Genomic DNA, 17,279 nt, shown 5'->3' with positions numbered 1-17,279 from the left:
TCCCAGGACAGTATCTGAATCAGAAGTACCTTGATCGCCACGGACCTGGTATCGATAATCCTCGTTACTGTGACCTCCCTGTGATCTGTAGTAATACGGCCCAGACACACCCAGGGAGAAAAGATGACCCAGCATCAGAGTTCGGATTGTCAACATCCTGGGGGTTCTCCCTGGGCGGGGGCTGGGTGCTGCCCTCCTGCACACAGTTTGAAATGGAAACGAGTTAGGCAATCATTTCTCTTCCTCCCCATTCCCCACTCTCCGCCCTTATTCCCCACTCTCTCCCCCCCATTCCCCACTCCCCCCATTCCCCACACTCCCCCACTCTCCACTCTTGCCCCCATTCCCCACTCTCCCTCCATTCCCCACACTCTCCCTTCCATTCCTCACACTCTCCCCACTCCCCCACACTCTCCCCATTCTCTGCCCACTCCCCCACACTCTCCCCACTCCCCCACACTCTCCCCACTCCCCCACACTCTCCCCATTCTCTGCCCACTCTCCCACACTCTCCCCACTCCCCCACACTCTCCCCACTTCCCCCACACTCTCCCCACTTCCCCTACACTCTCCTTACTCCCCTACACTCTACCCACTTCCCCCACTCTCCCTACCCCTCCCACCCCACCCTGCCACACTCTCCCCACTCCCCCACACTCTCCCCACTTCCCCCACACTCTCCCCACTTCCCCCACACTCTCCCCACTTCCCCTACACTCTCCTTACTCCCCTACACTCTACCCACTTCCCCCACACTCTCCCTACCCCTCCCACCCCACCCTGCCACACTCTCCCCACTCCCCCACACTCTCCCCACTCCCCCACACTCTCCCCACTTCCCCCACACTCTCCCCACTTTCCCCCCACACTCTCTATTCCCCCACACTCTCCACACTCTCCCCACTTCCCCCACACTCCCTATTCCCCCACACTCTCCCCATCCCTACCACTCTCCCCACCCCTCCCACACTCTCCCCACCCCTCCCACACTCTCCCCACTCCCCCCCACACTCTCCCCACTTCCCCCACTGTCCCCACTCCCCCCACACTCTCCCCACTCCCCCCACACTCTCCCCATTTCCCCCACACTCTCCCCACTTCCCCACACTCTCCCCATTTCCCCCACACTGTCCCCATTTCCCCCACACTGTCCCCACTTCCCCCCACACTCTCCCCACTCTCTCCCCACTCCCCCCCACACTCTCCCCACTCCCCCCCACACTCTCCCCACTTCCCCCCACACTCTCCCCACTTCCCCCACACTCTCCCCTCTTTCCCCGATTCCTTACCTCGAGTGGATGTCTCTCTTGCTGTGTCCTGAGGGGTGCAGAGATGAGAAGCGGGGTCCCCTCGAGGTGGGCTTGGGGGGGAGGGGGAGTAGGGACAGAGTTGTCCCCCAGGGAGTGGGTGAGTGAGTTTGAGAGGCGATGGGAAAGTGTCTGTGTGTGTGTCAGTGATAAGTGTTGATGCTGGCCCCGGGGCCCTGCCTATTGTGTAACGTGCAGAGCTGTGCTCTGAGAATGAACAAACAAATGGCCTGTTTGGGGCTGCCATTGTGCACTGGCTGACTGCCTCTCATTGTGCGCCTTGCTCACATCTTGTGCCTTGGAGGCGGGCGGTTTAATCTCCAGGTTTTAAAGGATGTATTGTCCGCGCAGCCCCGAGTCTCCCCGGCTCAAATATCGCCTGCCTGTCCTCCATCCAATTCCGTTCCTTGGCATATTGTCACGGGCTCATTGTGTCTGTGTCACTGCCAAGGGGTGTCTGTTCAGGGTGGCGAGGTACAGTCACTCTCTGCCAGTTCCCATACAACATCACTTCATTTAGACTCCCGCTATGTCAATTCAATTAAACACGGCCCTGAGGCGGGGTGGGGGGGGATGGATGGCATCGTGTCCCTGTGAATGGTCAAGTCAGAACAACACTCCAGCATCCTGCAGCAACCCTGGGAAAAAGTATATGTCCCTTCCTATCCCTGTCTCTCTCTCTCCCTGTCTCTCCCTCTCTCCCTCCCTGTCTCTCCCTCCCTGTGTCTCTTCCTGTCTCTCTCTCTCCCAGTCTCTCCCTGTGTCTCTCCCTGTGTCTCTTCCTCTCTCTCCCCCTCTGTCTCTCTCTCTCTCCCCGTGTCTCCCCTCTCTGTGTCTCTGCCTCTCTCCATGTGTCTGCCTCTCTCCCTGACTCTGTCCCTCTCTCCCTGTCTCTCTCTCTCTCTCCCCGTGTCTCCCCTCTCTGTGTCTCTGCCTCTCTCCATGTGTCTGCCTGTCTCCCTGACTCTGTCCCTCTCTCCCTGTCTCTCTCTCTCTCCCTGTGTCTCCCCTCTCTGTGTCTCTGCCTCTCTCCATGTGTCTGCCTCTCTCCCTGACTCTGTCCCTCTCTCCCTGTCTCTCTCTCTCTCTCCCCGTGTCTCCCCTCTCTGTGTCTCTGCCTCTCTCCATGTGTCTGCCTCTCTCCCTGACTGTCCCTCTCTCCCTGTCTCTCTCTCTCTCTCCCCGTGTCTCCCCTCTCTGTGTCTCTGCCTCTCTCCATGTGTCTGCCTCTCTCCCTGACTCTGTCCCTCTCTCCCTGTCTCTCTCTCTCTCTCCCCGTGTCTCCCCTCTCTGTGTCTCTGCCTCTCTCCATGTGTCTGCCTGTCTCCCTGACTCTGTCCCTCTCTCTCTGTCTCTGCTTCTCGCTCTATTTCCCTGTCTCGCTCTGTGCCTCTCTCTCTCGCACTGTGTATCTGTCTCTCTCTTTCTGTCTCTCTCTCCCTGTTTCCCAGCTTCTCTCTCTGTGCATCTATCTCTCTCACTCTCTGTCTCTGTTTCCCTGTCTCTCTCTCTTTCCAATTCCCTGCTTCTCTCTCTGTGTCTCGATCTCTCTCGCTGTCCCTCTGTGTGTGTGTGTGAACGTATGTGTGTGTGTGTGTGTCTGTCTCTGTCCACCCCTCTCTGTATCTCTCTCTGTCTCCCTCTCTGCCTCTCTCTCTGTCCACCTCTCTCTGTCTCTCTTGCACTGCGTGTCTCTCTCCCTGTTTCCCTGTTTCTCTCTCAATGTCTCTCTGTCTCTGTCTATCTGTGTGTGTGTGTGTGTGTGTATGTGTCTCTTTCTCTCTCTCTGTTTTCCTGTAGGGGGCTGGGGGAGGTTACAGAGATAGGGAGAGGGGTGTAGGGACTGGAGGAGGTTACAGAGATAGGGAGGGGGTGTAGGGGGCTGGAGGAGGTTACAGAGATAGGGAGGGGGTGAAGGGACTGGAGGAGGTTACAGAGATAGGGAGGGGGTGTAGGGGGCTGGAGGAGGTTACAGAGATAGGGAGGGGGTGTAGGGGGCTGGAGGAGGTTACAGAGATAGGGAGGGGGTGTAGGGGCTGGAGGAGGTGACAGAGATAGGGAGGGGGTGTAGGGGCTGGAGGGGATTACAGAGATAGGGAGGGGGTTACAGAGATAGGGAGGGGGTGGAGGGACTGGAGGAGGTTACAGAGATAGGGAGGGGGTGCAGGGGGCTTGAAAAGGTTACAGAGATAGGGAGGGGGTGTAGGGGCTGGAGGAGGTTACAGAGATGGGAGGGGGTGGAGGGGGCCCAAGAAGGTTACAGAGATAAGGAGAGGGTGTAGGGACTGGAGGAGGTTACAGTGATAGGGAGGGGGTGTAGGGACTGGAGGAGGTTACAGAGATAGGGAGGGAGTGTAGGGGCTGGAGGAGGTTACAGAGATAGGGAGGGGGTGTAGGGACTGGAGGAGGTTACAGTGATAGGGAGGGGTGTAGGGACTGGAGGAGGTTACAGTGATAAGGAGGGGGTGTAGGGACTGGAGGAGGTTACAGTGATAGGGAGGGGGTGTAGGGGCTGGAGGAGGTTACAGAGATAGGGAGGGAGTGTAGGGGCTGGAGGAGGTTACAGAGATAGGGAGGGAGTGTAGGGCTGGAGGAGGTTACAGTGATAGGGAGGGGGTGTAGGGACTGGAGAAGGTTACAGTGATAGGGAGGGGGTGTAGGGGCTGGAGGAGGTTACAGAGATAGGGAAGGGGTGTAGGGGGCTGGAGGAGGTTACAGAGATAGGGAGGGGGTGTAGGGGGCTGGAGGAGGTTACAGAGATAGGGAGGGGTGGAGGGGGCCCGAGAAGGTTACAGAGATAAGGAGAGGGTGTAGGGACTGGAGGAGGGTGCTGAGAATAGGGAGGGGGTGTAGGGGGCTGGAGGGGGTTACAGAGATAGGGAGGGGGGTGTAGGGGCTGGAGGAGGTTACAGAGATAGGGAGGGGGTGGAGGGACTGGAGGAGGTTACAGTGATAGGGAGGGGGTGTAGGGACTGGAGGAGGTCACAGAGATAGGGAGGGGGTGTAGGGGCTGGAGGAGGTTACAGAGATAGGGAGGGGGTGTAGGGGGCTGGAGGGGGTTGCAGAGATAGGGAGGGGGGGTGTAGGGGCTGGAGGAGGTTACAGAGATAGGGAGGGGGTGTAGGGGGCTGGAGGAGGTTACAGAGATAGGGAGGGGGTGGAGGGGGCCCGAGAAGGTTACAGAGATAAGGAGAGGGTGTAGGGACTGGAGGAGGGTGCTGAGAATAGGGAGGGGGTGTGGGTGCTGGAAGGGGTCACAGGGATAGGAAGGCGGTTGAGTGATGGATCAGAGGGGGTTAAAGCTGATTCTGTTTCTCAGCTACTGTGACCTCCATGTGAGGGAGGGAGGGAGCAGCGTTGTTGTTGTTCTGTGAGGGTACACTGTGCCAGGACGGTGTGGCCACATGTCTGGGCTGGCCTTCCGCTCACCCTCATTGTCATGCAGTACTTGTTAGGCAGCGCTGCAGCATCCAACTCCCTGCCAAAGCTCACTCTGCCCCATGGCCCCTACACCCCCTCCCTATCTCCGTAACCCCCTACACCCCCTCCCTATCTCCGTAACCCCCTCCCTATCTCCGTAACCCCCTACACCCCCTCCCTATCTCCGTAACCCCCTCCCTATCTCCGTAACCCCCCACACCCCTTCCCTATCTCCGTAACCCCCTCCGGCCCCCTCCCTATCTCCGTAACCCCCTACACCCCCTCCCTATCTCTGTAACCCCCTACACCCCCTCCCTATCTCTGTAACCCCCTCCAGCCCCTACACTCCCCTCCCTATCTCCGTAACCCCCTCCAGGCCCCTACACCCCCTCCCTATCTCTGTAACACAGGCCCCTACACCCCCTCCCTATCTCTGTAACCCCCTCCAGCCCCCTCCCTATCTCCGTAACCCCCTCCAGCCCCCTCCCTATCTCCGTAACCCCCTCCAGCCCCCTCCCTATCTCTGTAACCCCCTCCAGCCCCCTCCCTATCTCCGTAACCCCCTCCAGCCCCCTCCCTATCTCTGTAACCCCCTCCAGCCCCTACACCCCCCTCCCTATCTCTGTAACCCCCTCCAGCCCCTCCCTATCTCTGTAACCCCCTCCAGCCCCTACACCCCCTCCCTACCTCTGTAACCCCCTCCAGCCCCTACACCCCCTCCCTATCTCTGTAACCCCCTCCCTATCTCTGTAATCCCCTCCAGCCCCTACACCCCCTCCAGCCCCCCTACACCCCCTCCCTATCTCTGTAACCCCCTCCAGCCCCTACACCCCCTCCCTACCTCTGTAACCCCCTCCAGCCCCTACACCCCCTCCCTATCTCTGTAACCCCCTCCCTATCTCTGTAATCCCCTCCAGCCCCTACACCCCCTCCAGCCCCCCTACACCCCCTCCCTATCTCTGTAACCCCCTCCAGCCCCTACACCCCCTCCCTATCTCTGTAACCCCCTCCAGCCCCCTACACCGCCTCCCTATCTCCGCAACCCCCTCCAGCCCCCTCCCTATCTCCGCAACCCCCTCCAGCCCCCTACACACCCTCCCTATCTCCGTAACCCCCTCCAGCCCCTCCCTTTCTCTGTAACCCCCTCCAGCCCCCTCCCTATCTCTGTAACCCCCACCAGCCCCCTCCCTAGCTCTGTAACCCCCTCCAGCCCCCTCCCTATCTCTGTAACGCCCTCCAGCCCCCTACACCCCCTCCCTGTCTCTGTAACCTCCTCCAGCCTCCTACACCCCCTCCCTATCTCTGTAACCTCCTCCAGCCCCCTACACCCCCTCCCTATCTCTGTAACCCCCTCCAGCCCCCTCCCTATCTCCGTAACCCCCTCCGGCCCCCTACACCCCCTCCCTATCTCTGTAACCCCCTCCAGCCCCCTCCCTATCTCCGTAATCCCCTCCAGCCCCCTACACCCCCTCCCTATCTCCGTAACCCCCTCCAGCCCCCTCCCTATCTCCGTAACCCCCTCCGGCCCCCTACACCCCCTCCCTATCTCTGTAACCCCCTCCAGCCCCCTCCCTATCTCTGTAACCCCCTCCAGCCCCCTCCCTATCTCCGTAACCCCCTCCAGCCCCCTCCCTATCTCTGTAACCCCCTCCAGCCCCCTCCCTATCTCCGTAACCCCCTCCAGCCCCCTCCCTATCTCTGTAATCCCCTCCAGCCCCCTACACCCCTCCCTATCTCTGTAACCCCCTCCAGCCCCCTCCCTATCTCTGTAACCCCCTCCAGCCCCCTCCCTATCTCCGTAACCCCCTCCAGCCCCCTCCCTATCTCTGTAATCCCCTCCAGCCCCCTACACCCCCTCCAGCCCCCTACACCCCTATCTCTGTAACCCCCTCCAGCCCCCTCCCTATCTCTGTAACCCCCTCCAGCCCCCTCCCTATCTCTGTAACCTCCTCCAGCCCCTACACCCCTTCCCTATCTCTGTAACCTCCTCCAGCCCCCTACACCTCCTCCCTATCTCTGTAACCCCCTCCGGCCCCCTACTCCCCCTATCTCTGTAACCTCCTCCAGTCCTCTACACACCCTCCCTATCTCTGTAACCTCCTCCAGTCCTCTACACACCCTCCCTATCTCTGTAACCCCCTCCAGCCTCTACAACCCTCCGAGATCTCTGCGTTCCTCCAATTCCAGCCTCTCGAGCATCCCCTGATTCCCATCGCTCCGCCATTGGGGGGCCGTGCCTTCAGCTGCCTGGGGGGGGGGCCCTAAGCTCTGGAATTCCCTTCCTAAACCCCTCCACTTCTCTCTCCCTGTCTCTTTCTCTCTCCCTGTTTCTCTCTCTCTGTCTGTGTTTATCTCTCTGTCTCTCTATATCTCTCCCTCTCTGTGACTCTGTCTGTATCTCTCCATTTCTCTCTCTGTCTCTCTTTCGATCTCTCTCTCTGTCTCGCTCTCTCCCTCTCTGTCTCTTTCTGTCTCCCTCTCTCCCTCTGTCTGTCTCCCTCTCTCCCTCTCTCTCTCCTACTTTAAGACGCTCCTTAAATCCATCCCCTCTGACCAAGCTTTTGGTCGCCTGTCCCTTCATTGCCCCAGGGTTTGACTTCACTCTGAGCCTTTGCTGAAATGTGCTCCACAAATGCAAGTTGATGTTCTTGTTGAGTGGCTGGGAACTGGTTGTCGGACGGGGGAAAGGCGTCAGCCACACCCCGCAGACGGGGGTTCCCACAGCCAGCAAGGTGGATAGCACAGCGACCCTGTCCCCGAGTGGCTGCAAAGTGCGATGGATAGTGAGAGGCACTACAGAAATGCAAATCCTTGTTGCAGTTCATCGGAATAAGACGGGACAATTTCACTTCTGGGGGTTATAGAATCATAGAATCACTACAGTGCAGAAGGAGGCCATCTGGCCCATCAAGTCTGCACCATCTACAATCCCACCCTGGCCTTATCCCCATCACCCCACATATTTGTCCTGCTAGTCCTCCTGACACTAAGGGGCAATTTAACATGGCCAATCAGCCATGATTGAGACTTTCGCTTCACATTCTCACAAGAAAAGGTTAAAGTGAATGCCTCACTAAAATATATAAAATATAAATGACAATAGATAAATTAACCAGATTATTACTGCGATGCATACCTTGAAGGAAGAATTAGAGGACATAAAAATAAGTTAAGTAAAAACAAATCATAGAATCACTACAGTGCAGAAGAAGGCCATTTAGCCCACCCTGGCCGTATCCCCATAACCCCACACATTTACCCTGCTAGTCCTCCTGACACCAAGGGGCAATTTAACATCTTTGGAGTGTGGGAGGAAACCGAAAAGCTCAGAGAAACCAACGGGGACAATGTGCACAATCCATACAGTCATTCGAAGCTAGAATTGAACACAGGTTCCTGGGGCCATGAGGCTGCAGTGCTAACCACTGTGCCATCATGCCATCCTGATCTAAAGAAAACATGAGTTACGATCACATTTGTTTGAATGATAAATGGGACAGTGTATTGAACAGGTTAATACATACTGCAGGCTAAAAAATTAGGGTTTCAAAGTAAAATTAGGAGGAGAGAATTAATGTAGTAGAGGAAAGAAAGGAAAAACTATTTTGTTTAGTTTTACCTTGGTAGTCATTGTAAACTAGCTAACTGAAAATCAAGTCCTCGGCCTAACTTAGTACAAATGTTGTGCATTATCTTTGCCTTCAATATAGCAGGCTTAAGGGGAAAGCCAATCATATTAAAACAAAACCATTTAGGTAACCAAGTACAAGGAGTTTGGCCTGAACAGGATTTGGAATGGTTTGATGCTGTTGTTTAGCTTCCAAGTACCTTGAATATAATTATTTTGAAAAGTCAGTGGAAATCTCTGCTGTGCAGAACTTGCATTATCAGGGAGGGGACTGGGAGGCTGAATGTTGGGGGGCAGCAGGTATCACCAGCCTGGTCTGGGACGGGTATCTCCTTCTTGGTAGCCTCTCCTTCCTGCCAATCTCATTTGACCACCATCTCAACAGGTCAAGGGTCAAGGGGCAGGATTCTGTGCCAGGGTTCAAGGTTCAGCCTTGGCTCTCGGTCAGAGTATTCTTTCCCAATACTCCCGCCAGTAACTTTCATCCTCAGTTCCTGTTTGGCTGTGTCTGTACGTCATTCCCAATGTCTCAAGTGGTCCAATAGCCTGGGTAAGAAAGAACAGATCAGGCACTACCTCAGCACTGACCCTCCCACAGTGCGGCGCTCCCTCAGCACCGACCCTCCCGCAGTGCGGCGCTCCCTCGGCACCGACCCTCCCGCAGTGCGGCGCTCCCTCGGCACTGACCCTCCCACAGTGCGGCGCTCCCTCAGCACCGACCCTCCCACAGTGCGGCGCTCCCTCAGCACCGACCCTCCCGCAGTGCGGCGCTCCCTCGGCACCGACCCTCCCGCAGTGCGGCGCTCCCTCGGCACTGACCCTCCCACGGTGCGGCGCTCCCTCGGCACTGACCCTCCCGCAGTGCGGCGCTCCCTCAGCACCAACATTCCCACAGTGCGGCGCTCCCTCGGCACTGACCCTCCCACAGTGCGGCGCTCCCTCGGCACCGACCCTCCCACAGTGCGGCACCCCCTCGGCACTGACCCTCCCCACAGTGCGGTGCTCCCTCAGCACCGACATTCCCACAGTGCGGCGCTCCCTCGGCACCGACCCTCCCACAGTGCGGCGCTCCCTCGGCACCGACCCTCCCACAGTGCGGCGCTCCCTCAGCACTGACCCTCCCACAGTGCGGCGCTCCCTCGGCACCGACCCCCCCCCCCACAGTGCGGCGCTCCCTCGGCACCGACCCTCCCACAGTGCGGCGCTCCCTCAGCACTGACCCTCCCACAGTGCGGTGCTCCCTCAGCACTGGCAGGGACCTTGATAATGTGTTCCAATATTTAGAATGAGGTCTGCAATGGATAACATGGTGTATGTGAGCATTGCATCAGTGACTATTAATCTCATTGTCGGGAGGGAGATGCAGAGACAGAGGCTGAGGGGAGACCTGATCGAAGTCTATAAAATTCTGATAGGTGTCGCAAGGGGTTGACAATCAGAATCTTTTACCCAGATGTTGAGTTGTCTAATCATAGAATCCCTACACTGCCAAAGGAGGCCATTCGGCCCATTGAATCTGCACTGATCACAATCCCACCCAGGGCCTATTCCCGTACCCCACATAATTACCCTACTAATCCACCCTAACCTGCACATCTTTGGACACTAAGGGACAATTTAGCATGGCCAATCCACCTAACCTGCACATCTTTGGACACTAAGGAACAATTTAGCATGGCCAATCCACCTAACCTGCACATCTTTGGACACTAAGGAACAATTTAGCATGGTCAATCCACCCTAACCTGCACATCTTTGGACACTAAGGGGACAATTTAGCATGGCCAATCCACCCTAACCTGCACATCTTTGGACACTAAGGGACAATTTAGCATGGCCAATCCCCCTAACCTACACATCTTTGGACACTAAGGGACAATTTAGCATGGCCAATCCACCCTAACCTGCACATCTTTGGACACGAAGGAACAATTTAGCATGGTCAATCCACCCTAACCTGCACATCTTTGGACACGAAGGAACAATTTAGCATGGTCAATCCACCCTAACCTGCACATCTTTGGACACTAAGGAACAATTTAGCATGGCCAATCCACCTAATGTGCGTGTAAGAACATGAGAACTAGGAGCAGGAGTGGGCCATTCGGCCCCTCGAGCCTGCCCCGCCATTCAATAAGATCATGGCTGATCTTTCTGTGGACTCGGCTCCATTTACCCGCCCGCTCCCCGTAATTCCTTTACTGTTCAAAAATCTATCTATCCTTGCCTTAAAAACATTCAATGAGGGAGCCTCAACTGGGCAGGGAATTCCACAGATTCCCAACCCTTTGGGTGAAGACGTTCCTCCTCAACTCAGTCCTAAATGTGCCCCCCCTTATTTTGAGGCCATGCCCCCTTAATCCGTTAATAAAGTCCTTAATCTTTCGGACTGTGGGAGGAAACTAGAGCACCCAGAGGAATCCCACGCACAGACAGGGGTTGGGGGGTGGTGGTGGGAGAATGTGCAGACTCCACACAGACAGGGACCAGAGGCTGCGAAGGGATTTGTTGATAAGTGTCGTGAATATGCGAGGAATCGAGGGTGAGGGAGCAAGGGTAGGCAGAAGGGATGAGTTTGATGAATTTAGTTTGGCGTTACGCCAGGCACAGCAGAGTGGGCCGAAGGGCCTGTACCTCGCGACATCTTGTGAACTGAGCTCAGCCCAGGGCACTTCCCAGCCGCACTAACATCCCCGCCTGGAAGCTGGGATTGCTTTAGGTCGCTGTGCACAGAGTTGAGGTGGAGAGTTATCATCTACGATAGAACTCCCAGAACCTGTTCCTCCAGCAATCCAAGACTGCACTGCTAAACATCTCTCTGAGATATATCAAAGGACCCGCAATTTGTTATGTAATCTACAGAGGTCAAATGCAGAGCGCATCCCGCGATTGGGACGATAAGGCAGCACAACAGGCCAAGACAGCGACAGGAATGTATCTGGAGCAAAGAGAGTTCAGGATTCATGTCGAGAGTAGTTCAGAGGGGAGTGGCCACAAGCGTACTAAAATATCGTGTCTCGTAACCACCACTCCAGGGATCGGGAATGCACAACCCAGGGAGCGCCGCACTGTCGGGGGGGGTCGGTGCTGAGGGAGCGCCGCACTGTCGGGGGGGGTTGGTGCTGAGGGAGCGCTGCACTGTGGGAGGGTCGGTGCCGAGGGAGCGCCGCACTGTGGGAGGGTCGGTGCTGAGGGGGCGCCGCACTGTGGGAGGGTCGGTGCTGAGGGAGCCCCGCAGTGTCGGGGAGGGTCGGTGCTGAGGGAGCGCCGCACTGTGGGAGGGTCGGTGCTGAGGGGGCGCCGCACTGTGGGAGGGTCGGTGCTGAGGGAGCCCCGCAGTGTCGGGGAGGGTCGGTGCTGAGGGAGCGCCGCACTGCGGGAGGGTCGGTGCTGAGGGGGCGCCGCACTGTGGGAGGGTCGGTGCTGAGGGAGCCCCGCAGTGTCGGGGAGGGTCGGTGCTGAGGGAGTGCCGCACTGTGGGAGGGTCGGTGCTGAGGGGGCGCCGCACTGTGGGAGGGTCGGTGCTGAGGGAGCCCCGCAGTGTCGGGGAGGGTCGGTGCTGAGGGAGCGCCGCACTGTGGGAGGGTCAGTGCCGAGGGAGCGCGGCAATGTGGGAGGGTCGGTGTTGAGGGAGCGTCGCACTGTGGGTCAGTGCCGAGGGAGCGCCGCACTGCGGGAGGGTCGGTGCTGAGGGAGTGCCGCACTGTGGGTCAGTGCCGAGGGAGCGCCGCACTGCGGGAGGGTCGGTGTTGAGGGAGTGCCGCACTGTGGGTCAGTGCCGAGGGAGCGCCGCACTGCGGGAGGGTCGGTGCTGAGGGAGTGCCGCACTGTGGGTCAGTGCCGAGGGAGCGCCGCACTGTGGGAGGGTCGGTGCCGAGGGAGCGCCGCACTGTGGGAGGGTCGGTGCTGAGGGAGCGCCGCACTGTGGGAGGGTCGGTGCCGAGGGAGCGCCGCACTGTGGGAGGGTCAGTGCTGAGGGAGCGCCACACTGTGGGAGGGTCGGTGCTGAGGGAGCGCCGCACTGTGGGAGGGTCGGTGCCGAGGGAGCGCCGCACTGTGGGAGGGTCAGTGCTGAGGGAGCGCCGCACTGTGGGAGGGTCGGTGCTGAGGGAGCGCCGCACTGTGGGAGGGTCGGTGCTGAGGGAGCGCCGCACTGTGGGAGGGTCGGTGCTGAGGGAGCGCCGCACTGTGGGAGGGTCGGTGCTGAGGGAGTGCCGCACTGTGGGAGGGTCAGTGCCGAGGGAGCGCCGCACTGTGGGAGGGTTGGTGCTGAGGGAGCGCCGCACTGTGGGAGGGTCAGTGCCCCAACTCCAAGCCCACAACCAGGGGTGTGCCAATGGGCTGTCCGAGTCCCTCCCCCGTCCGCTGGGTGTGCAGGGGTTAACTCCGGGGTGGCACTGTCGGCAAGCAGACGCCAGGAGCAGATGTGAGGCGTGACGGAATGGAGGCTCAACCAGTTCCTCTTATCGAATCCATCTGACAGTGCCTCTTTCAGCCTCGCTCTCTCTCCTTTCGCAGCTCCCCGTGGCTCCTTCTCCCATTGTTTCTTAGGCGCTGCACAGACAAAGCATACTATTCATAGAGTACATAGATTTGAGTTATTATTGTCACGTGTATTGGGATACAGTGAAAAGTATTGTTTCCTGTGCGCTATACAGACGAAGCATACCGTTCATAGAGAAGGAAAGGAGTACAGAATGTAGTGTTACAGTCACAGTGAGGGTGTAGAGAAAGATCAGCTTAATGCGAGGTAGGTCCACTCAAAAGTCTGACAGCAGCAGGGAAGAAGCTGTTCTTGAGTCAGTCGGTACGGGACCTCAGACTTTTGTATCTTTTTCCCGATGGAAGAAGGTGGAAGAGAGAATGTCTGGGGTGCGGGGGGTCCTTGATTACGCTGGCTGCTTTTCCCCAAGGCAGCGGGAAGTGTAGACAGAGTCAATGGATGGGAGGCTGGTTTGTGTGATGGATTGGGCTACATTCACCACCCTTTTGTAGTTCCTTGTGGTCTTGGGCAGAGCAGGAGCCCAGACCAAGCTGTGATACAACCAGAAAGAATGCTTTCTATGGGGCACCTGTAAAAGTTGGTGTGAATCGTAGCGGACATACCAAATTTCCTTAGTCTTCTGAGACAGTAGAGGCGTTGGTGGGGCTTTCTTAACTATAGTGTCGGCGTGGGGGGGACCAGGACAGGTGGAGAGACCAACACAGGGCAGTCCTAGCAGACAAGCCAAACTTCCTTGGCCTCCTGAGAAAGTAGAGGCGTTGACAAGAACAAGTCGTAAACGCCAATGAATCAAAATCAGGTCGAAAGCGGCGAGAGTGAATCACCCACAGTCGAATAGCCAACAGGACTGAGAGAGGGAGTTGCCCCCCAGTTTGTGCCTCCCGCTCCCCACAGCACTTCCACGCAAGCAGGATGATGACTCTGCAATGACCCTCATCAGTATATCAGTGGATCATTGCATTAAAGGCAGCAGGAGCGTATATCTCTGAAGGAATTTTTGACAACATATTTCACATTCCTCAACATCCAGCAGACACCAGGAAAGATAATGATAAGATTCTGTTAAATATCATGCCAAAGAAAACACAATGTGCTATCCCCATAAAATCAAGGTGATATTTGGGCTACAGGAACCATTCGAGCCCTCACTATCCCAGGACAGGTACAGCACGGGGTTAGATACAGAGTAAAGCTCCCTCTACACTGTCCCCCCATCAAACACTCCCAGGACAGGTACAGCACGGGGTTAGATACAGAGTAAAGCTCCCTCTACACTGTCCCCCATCAAACACTCCCAGGACAGGTACAGCACGGGGTTAGATACAGAATAAAGCTCCCTCTACACTGTACCCCCATCAAACACTCCCAGGACAGGTACAGCACAGGGTTAGATACAGAATAAAGCTCCCTCTACACTGTACCCCCATCAAACACTCCCAGGACAGGTACAGCACGGGGTTAGATACAGAATAAAGCTCCCTCTACACTGTCCCCCCATCAAACACTCCCACAACAGGTACAGCACGGGGTTAGATACAGAGTAAAGCTCCCTCTACACTGTCCCCCATCAAACACTCCTCGAACAGGTACAGCACGGGGTTAGATACAGAGTAAAGCTCCCTCTACACTGTCCCCCATCAAACACTCCTCGAACAGGTACAGCACGGGGTTAGATACAGAGTGAAGCTCCCTCTACACTGTCCCCATCAAACACTCCCAGGACAGGTACAGCACGGGGTTAGATACAGAGTAAAGCTCCCTCTACACTGTCCCCCATCAAACACTCCTCGAACAGGTACAGCACGGGGTTAGATACAGAGTAAAGCTCCCTCTACGCTGTCCCCATCAAACACTCCCAGGACAGGTACAGCACGGGGTTAGATACAGAGTAAAGCTCCCTCTACACTGTCCCCCCATCAAACACTCCCAGGACAGGTACAGCACGGGGTTAGATACAGAGTAAAGCTCCCTCTACACTGTCCCCCCATCAAACACTCCCAGGACAGGTACAGCACGGGGTTAGATACAGAGTAAAGCTCCCTCTACACTGTCCCCCATCAAACACTCCCAGGACAGGTACAGCACGGGGTTAGATACAGAGTAAAGCTCCCTCTACACTGTCCCCCATCAAACACTCCCAGGACAGGTACAGCACGGGGTTAGATACAGAGTAAAGCTCCCTCTACACTGTCCCCCCATCAAACACTCCCAGGACAGGTACAGCACGGGGTTAGATACAGAGTAAAGCTCCCTCTACACTGTCCCTCATCAAACACTCCCAGGACAGGTACAGCACGGGGTTAGATACAGAGTAATGCCGAAAGCCATTCAGAGTAGTATCCTTATATCCTCATTGTAGTATTGAGGAAGTGGAGGTGGGGGGGAGGGGTGGGTGGTTGCAGAAGGACTTGGACAGTTTAGGAGTGTGGGCAAACTGTGGTGGATGGAATACAATGTGGAAAAGTGTGAGGTTATGCACTTTGTAAGGATGTGCGGGTTAGATGGATTGGCCATGGTAAATTGCTCCTTTGTGTCCAAGGATGTGCGGGTTAGGGGGAGTGGCCATGGCCTATTCTCCCTCAGTGTACCCAAACACTGGCGACTAGGGGATTTTCACAGTAATTTCATTGCAGTGTTAATGTACAAAGAACAACACAGCCCGGGAAACAGGCCCTTTGGCCCAACGAGCCCACGCTGCCAATTTAATGTTATGAGTCCCCTCTCCACCCATGACCCCTGGGATGGAGGAGGGGACTGGTAATGTTAAAATGGCGGCGTGGGCTCGTTGGGCCGAAGGGCCTGTTTCCCGTGCTGTTTTTTGTTCTTTGTCTATGCTTTATGGCATTCCACATTGAGGGGAGACTAATTTAGGGACAATTTATTACACCAATCAGCCTAATTGCACATCCTTGGGGTGTGGGAGGAAACCGGAGTACCCGGAGAAAACCCACGCAAGCACGGGGAGAATGCGCAAACTCCCACAGACACCGGCCCAAATCCATGTATCTGCACAGCAAACAGTGATAGTCAACTGACTCGTGACGCTAATAATTAAACTTTGAACCATTTGGACAATTGTCTTGGCTTGTATTCTTCGGATGGCAGTGGGAAGAGTTAATTACACACACCGTGTGTCTGCCACATTGCAGCAGTGCAATTTTACATAACAGAACAATGTGAAGCATCTTCCCTAAGCCGTCCCTAATAAATTGGAATCGCTCAGCGAACAAAGCCCAGAATTTAATCTCACTCAGATATTTAGTGCCCCGCTTTTTAACAATGCCAGTCCAGCTATAGTTTCACTCACTCTTTCTCCAAACAAAAGGTTCGCCTCGAACCCTCTCCCTCTGCGACATGGGAAAGAATGGATAATTTCTCCTCTTCTTCCGCTGTGTCCCCGTTTCTCCAGTTACAATAATCTCTCCCCATTTCCTCTCTGCCTCTAATCCCAGAGGTGGTTTGTTTTATTATTTGCTCTGGGGATGTGGTCCTCGCTTGCTAAACCCACTATTACCCGTTGCTAATTGGCCCCTCGAGAAGGCGGTGAGTGAGCCGCCATCTTGAACCTGCCAACACCCCCGTGTGTGGGGTAGGTACACCCACAGTGCTGTTAGGGAGGGAGTTCCGGGATTGTTATTGGACATCAGTCAGTCCCCGTGTGTGGGGTAGGTACACCCACAGCGCTGTTAGGGAGGGAGTTCCGGGATTGTTATTGGACATCAGTCAGTCCCCGTGTGTGGGGTAGGTACACCCACAGTGCTGTTAGGGAGGGAGTTCCGGGATTGTTATTGGATATCAGTCAGTCCCCGTGTGTGGGGTAGGTACACCCACAGTGCTGTTAGGGAGGGAGTTCCAGGATTGTTATTGGACTTATTATACGTGTCCATCAACGGGGACGATGTAGAAATGATCGACAGCTTCAAGGTTTTAGATGTCCAGATCACCAACAACCTGTCCTGGTTCCCCCCATGCCGACACTATAGTTAAGAAAGCCCCACCAACGCCTCTACTTTCTCAGAGTACGAAGGAAATTCGACATGTCCGCTACGACTCTCACCAACTTTTACAGATGCTCCATAGAAAGCATTCTTTCTGGATGTATCACAGCTTGGTATGGGCTCCTGCTCTACCCAAGAGTGCAAGGAACTACAAAAGGTCATGAATGTAGCCCAATCCATCAAACTGTCTACACTTCCCGCTGCCTCGGGAAAAGCAGCCGGCATAATCAAGGCCCCCTCCCCCCCTCCCCCCCCACACACCCCGGACATTCTCTCTTCCAAATTCTTCCGTTGGGAAACAGATACAAAAGTCACGTACCAACCGACTCAAGAACAGCTTCTTCCCTGCTGCTGTCAGACTTTTGAATGGACCTACCTCGCATTAAGTTGATCTTTCTCTACACCCTCGCTGTGACTGTCAC

The 17,279-nt window shown here is 56.1% G+C and overlaps 1 protein-coding gene across 1 annotated transcript in view; it reads right to left on the bottom strand.

The window, feature by feature from the left end:
• Window positions 1-17,279, bottom strand: part of LOC145340056 (hyaluronan and proteoglycan link protein 2-like) — a 50,292-nt gene that overhangs the window by 12,141 nt on the left and 20,872 nt on the right. Inside the window, 1 exon segment of the mRNA XM_080184473.1 lies at window positions 30-196. Within this exon segment, the coding sequence (XP_080040599.1) occupies window positions 30-156 (127 nt within the window). The 5' untranslated portion in view covers window positions 157-196.

Source organism: Carcharhinus amblyrhynchos, unplaced genomic scaffold (assembly GCF_965287045.1).
Source record: "Carcharhinus amblyrhynchos unplaced genomic scaffold, sCarAmb.v2.hapA scaffold_749, whole genome shotgun sequence".
NCBI classification, from domain to species: domain Eukaryota; kingdom Metazoa; phylum Chordata; class Chondrichthyes; order Carcharhiniformes; family Carcharhinidae; genus Carcharhinus; species Carcharhinus amblyrhynchos.
This window is presented reverse-complemented; position numbering and strand designations above follow the sequence as displayed.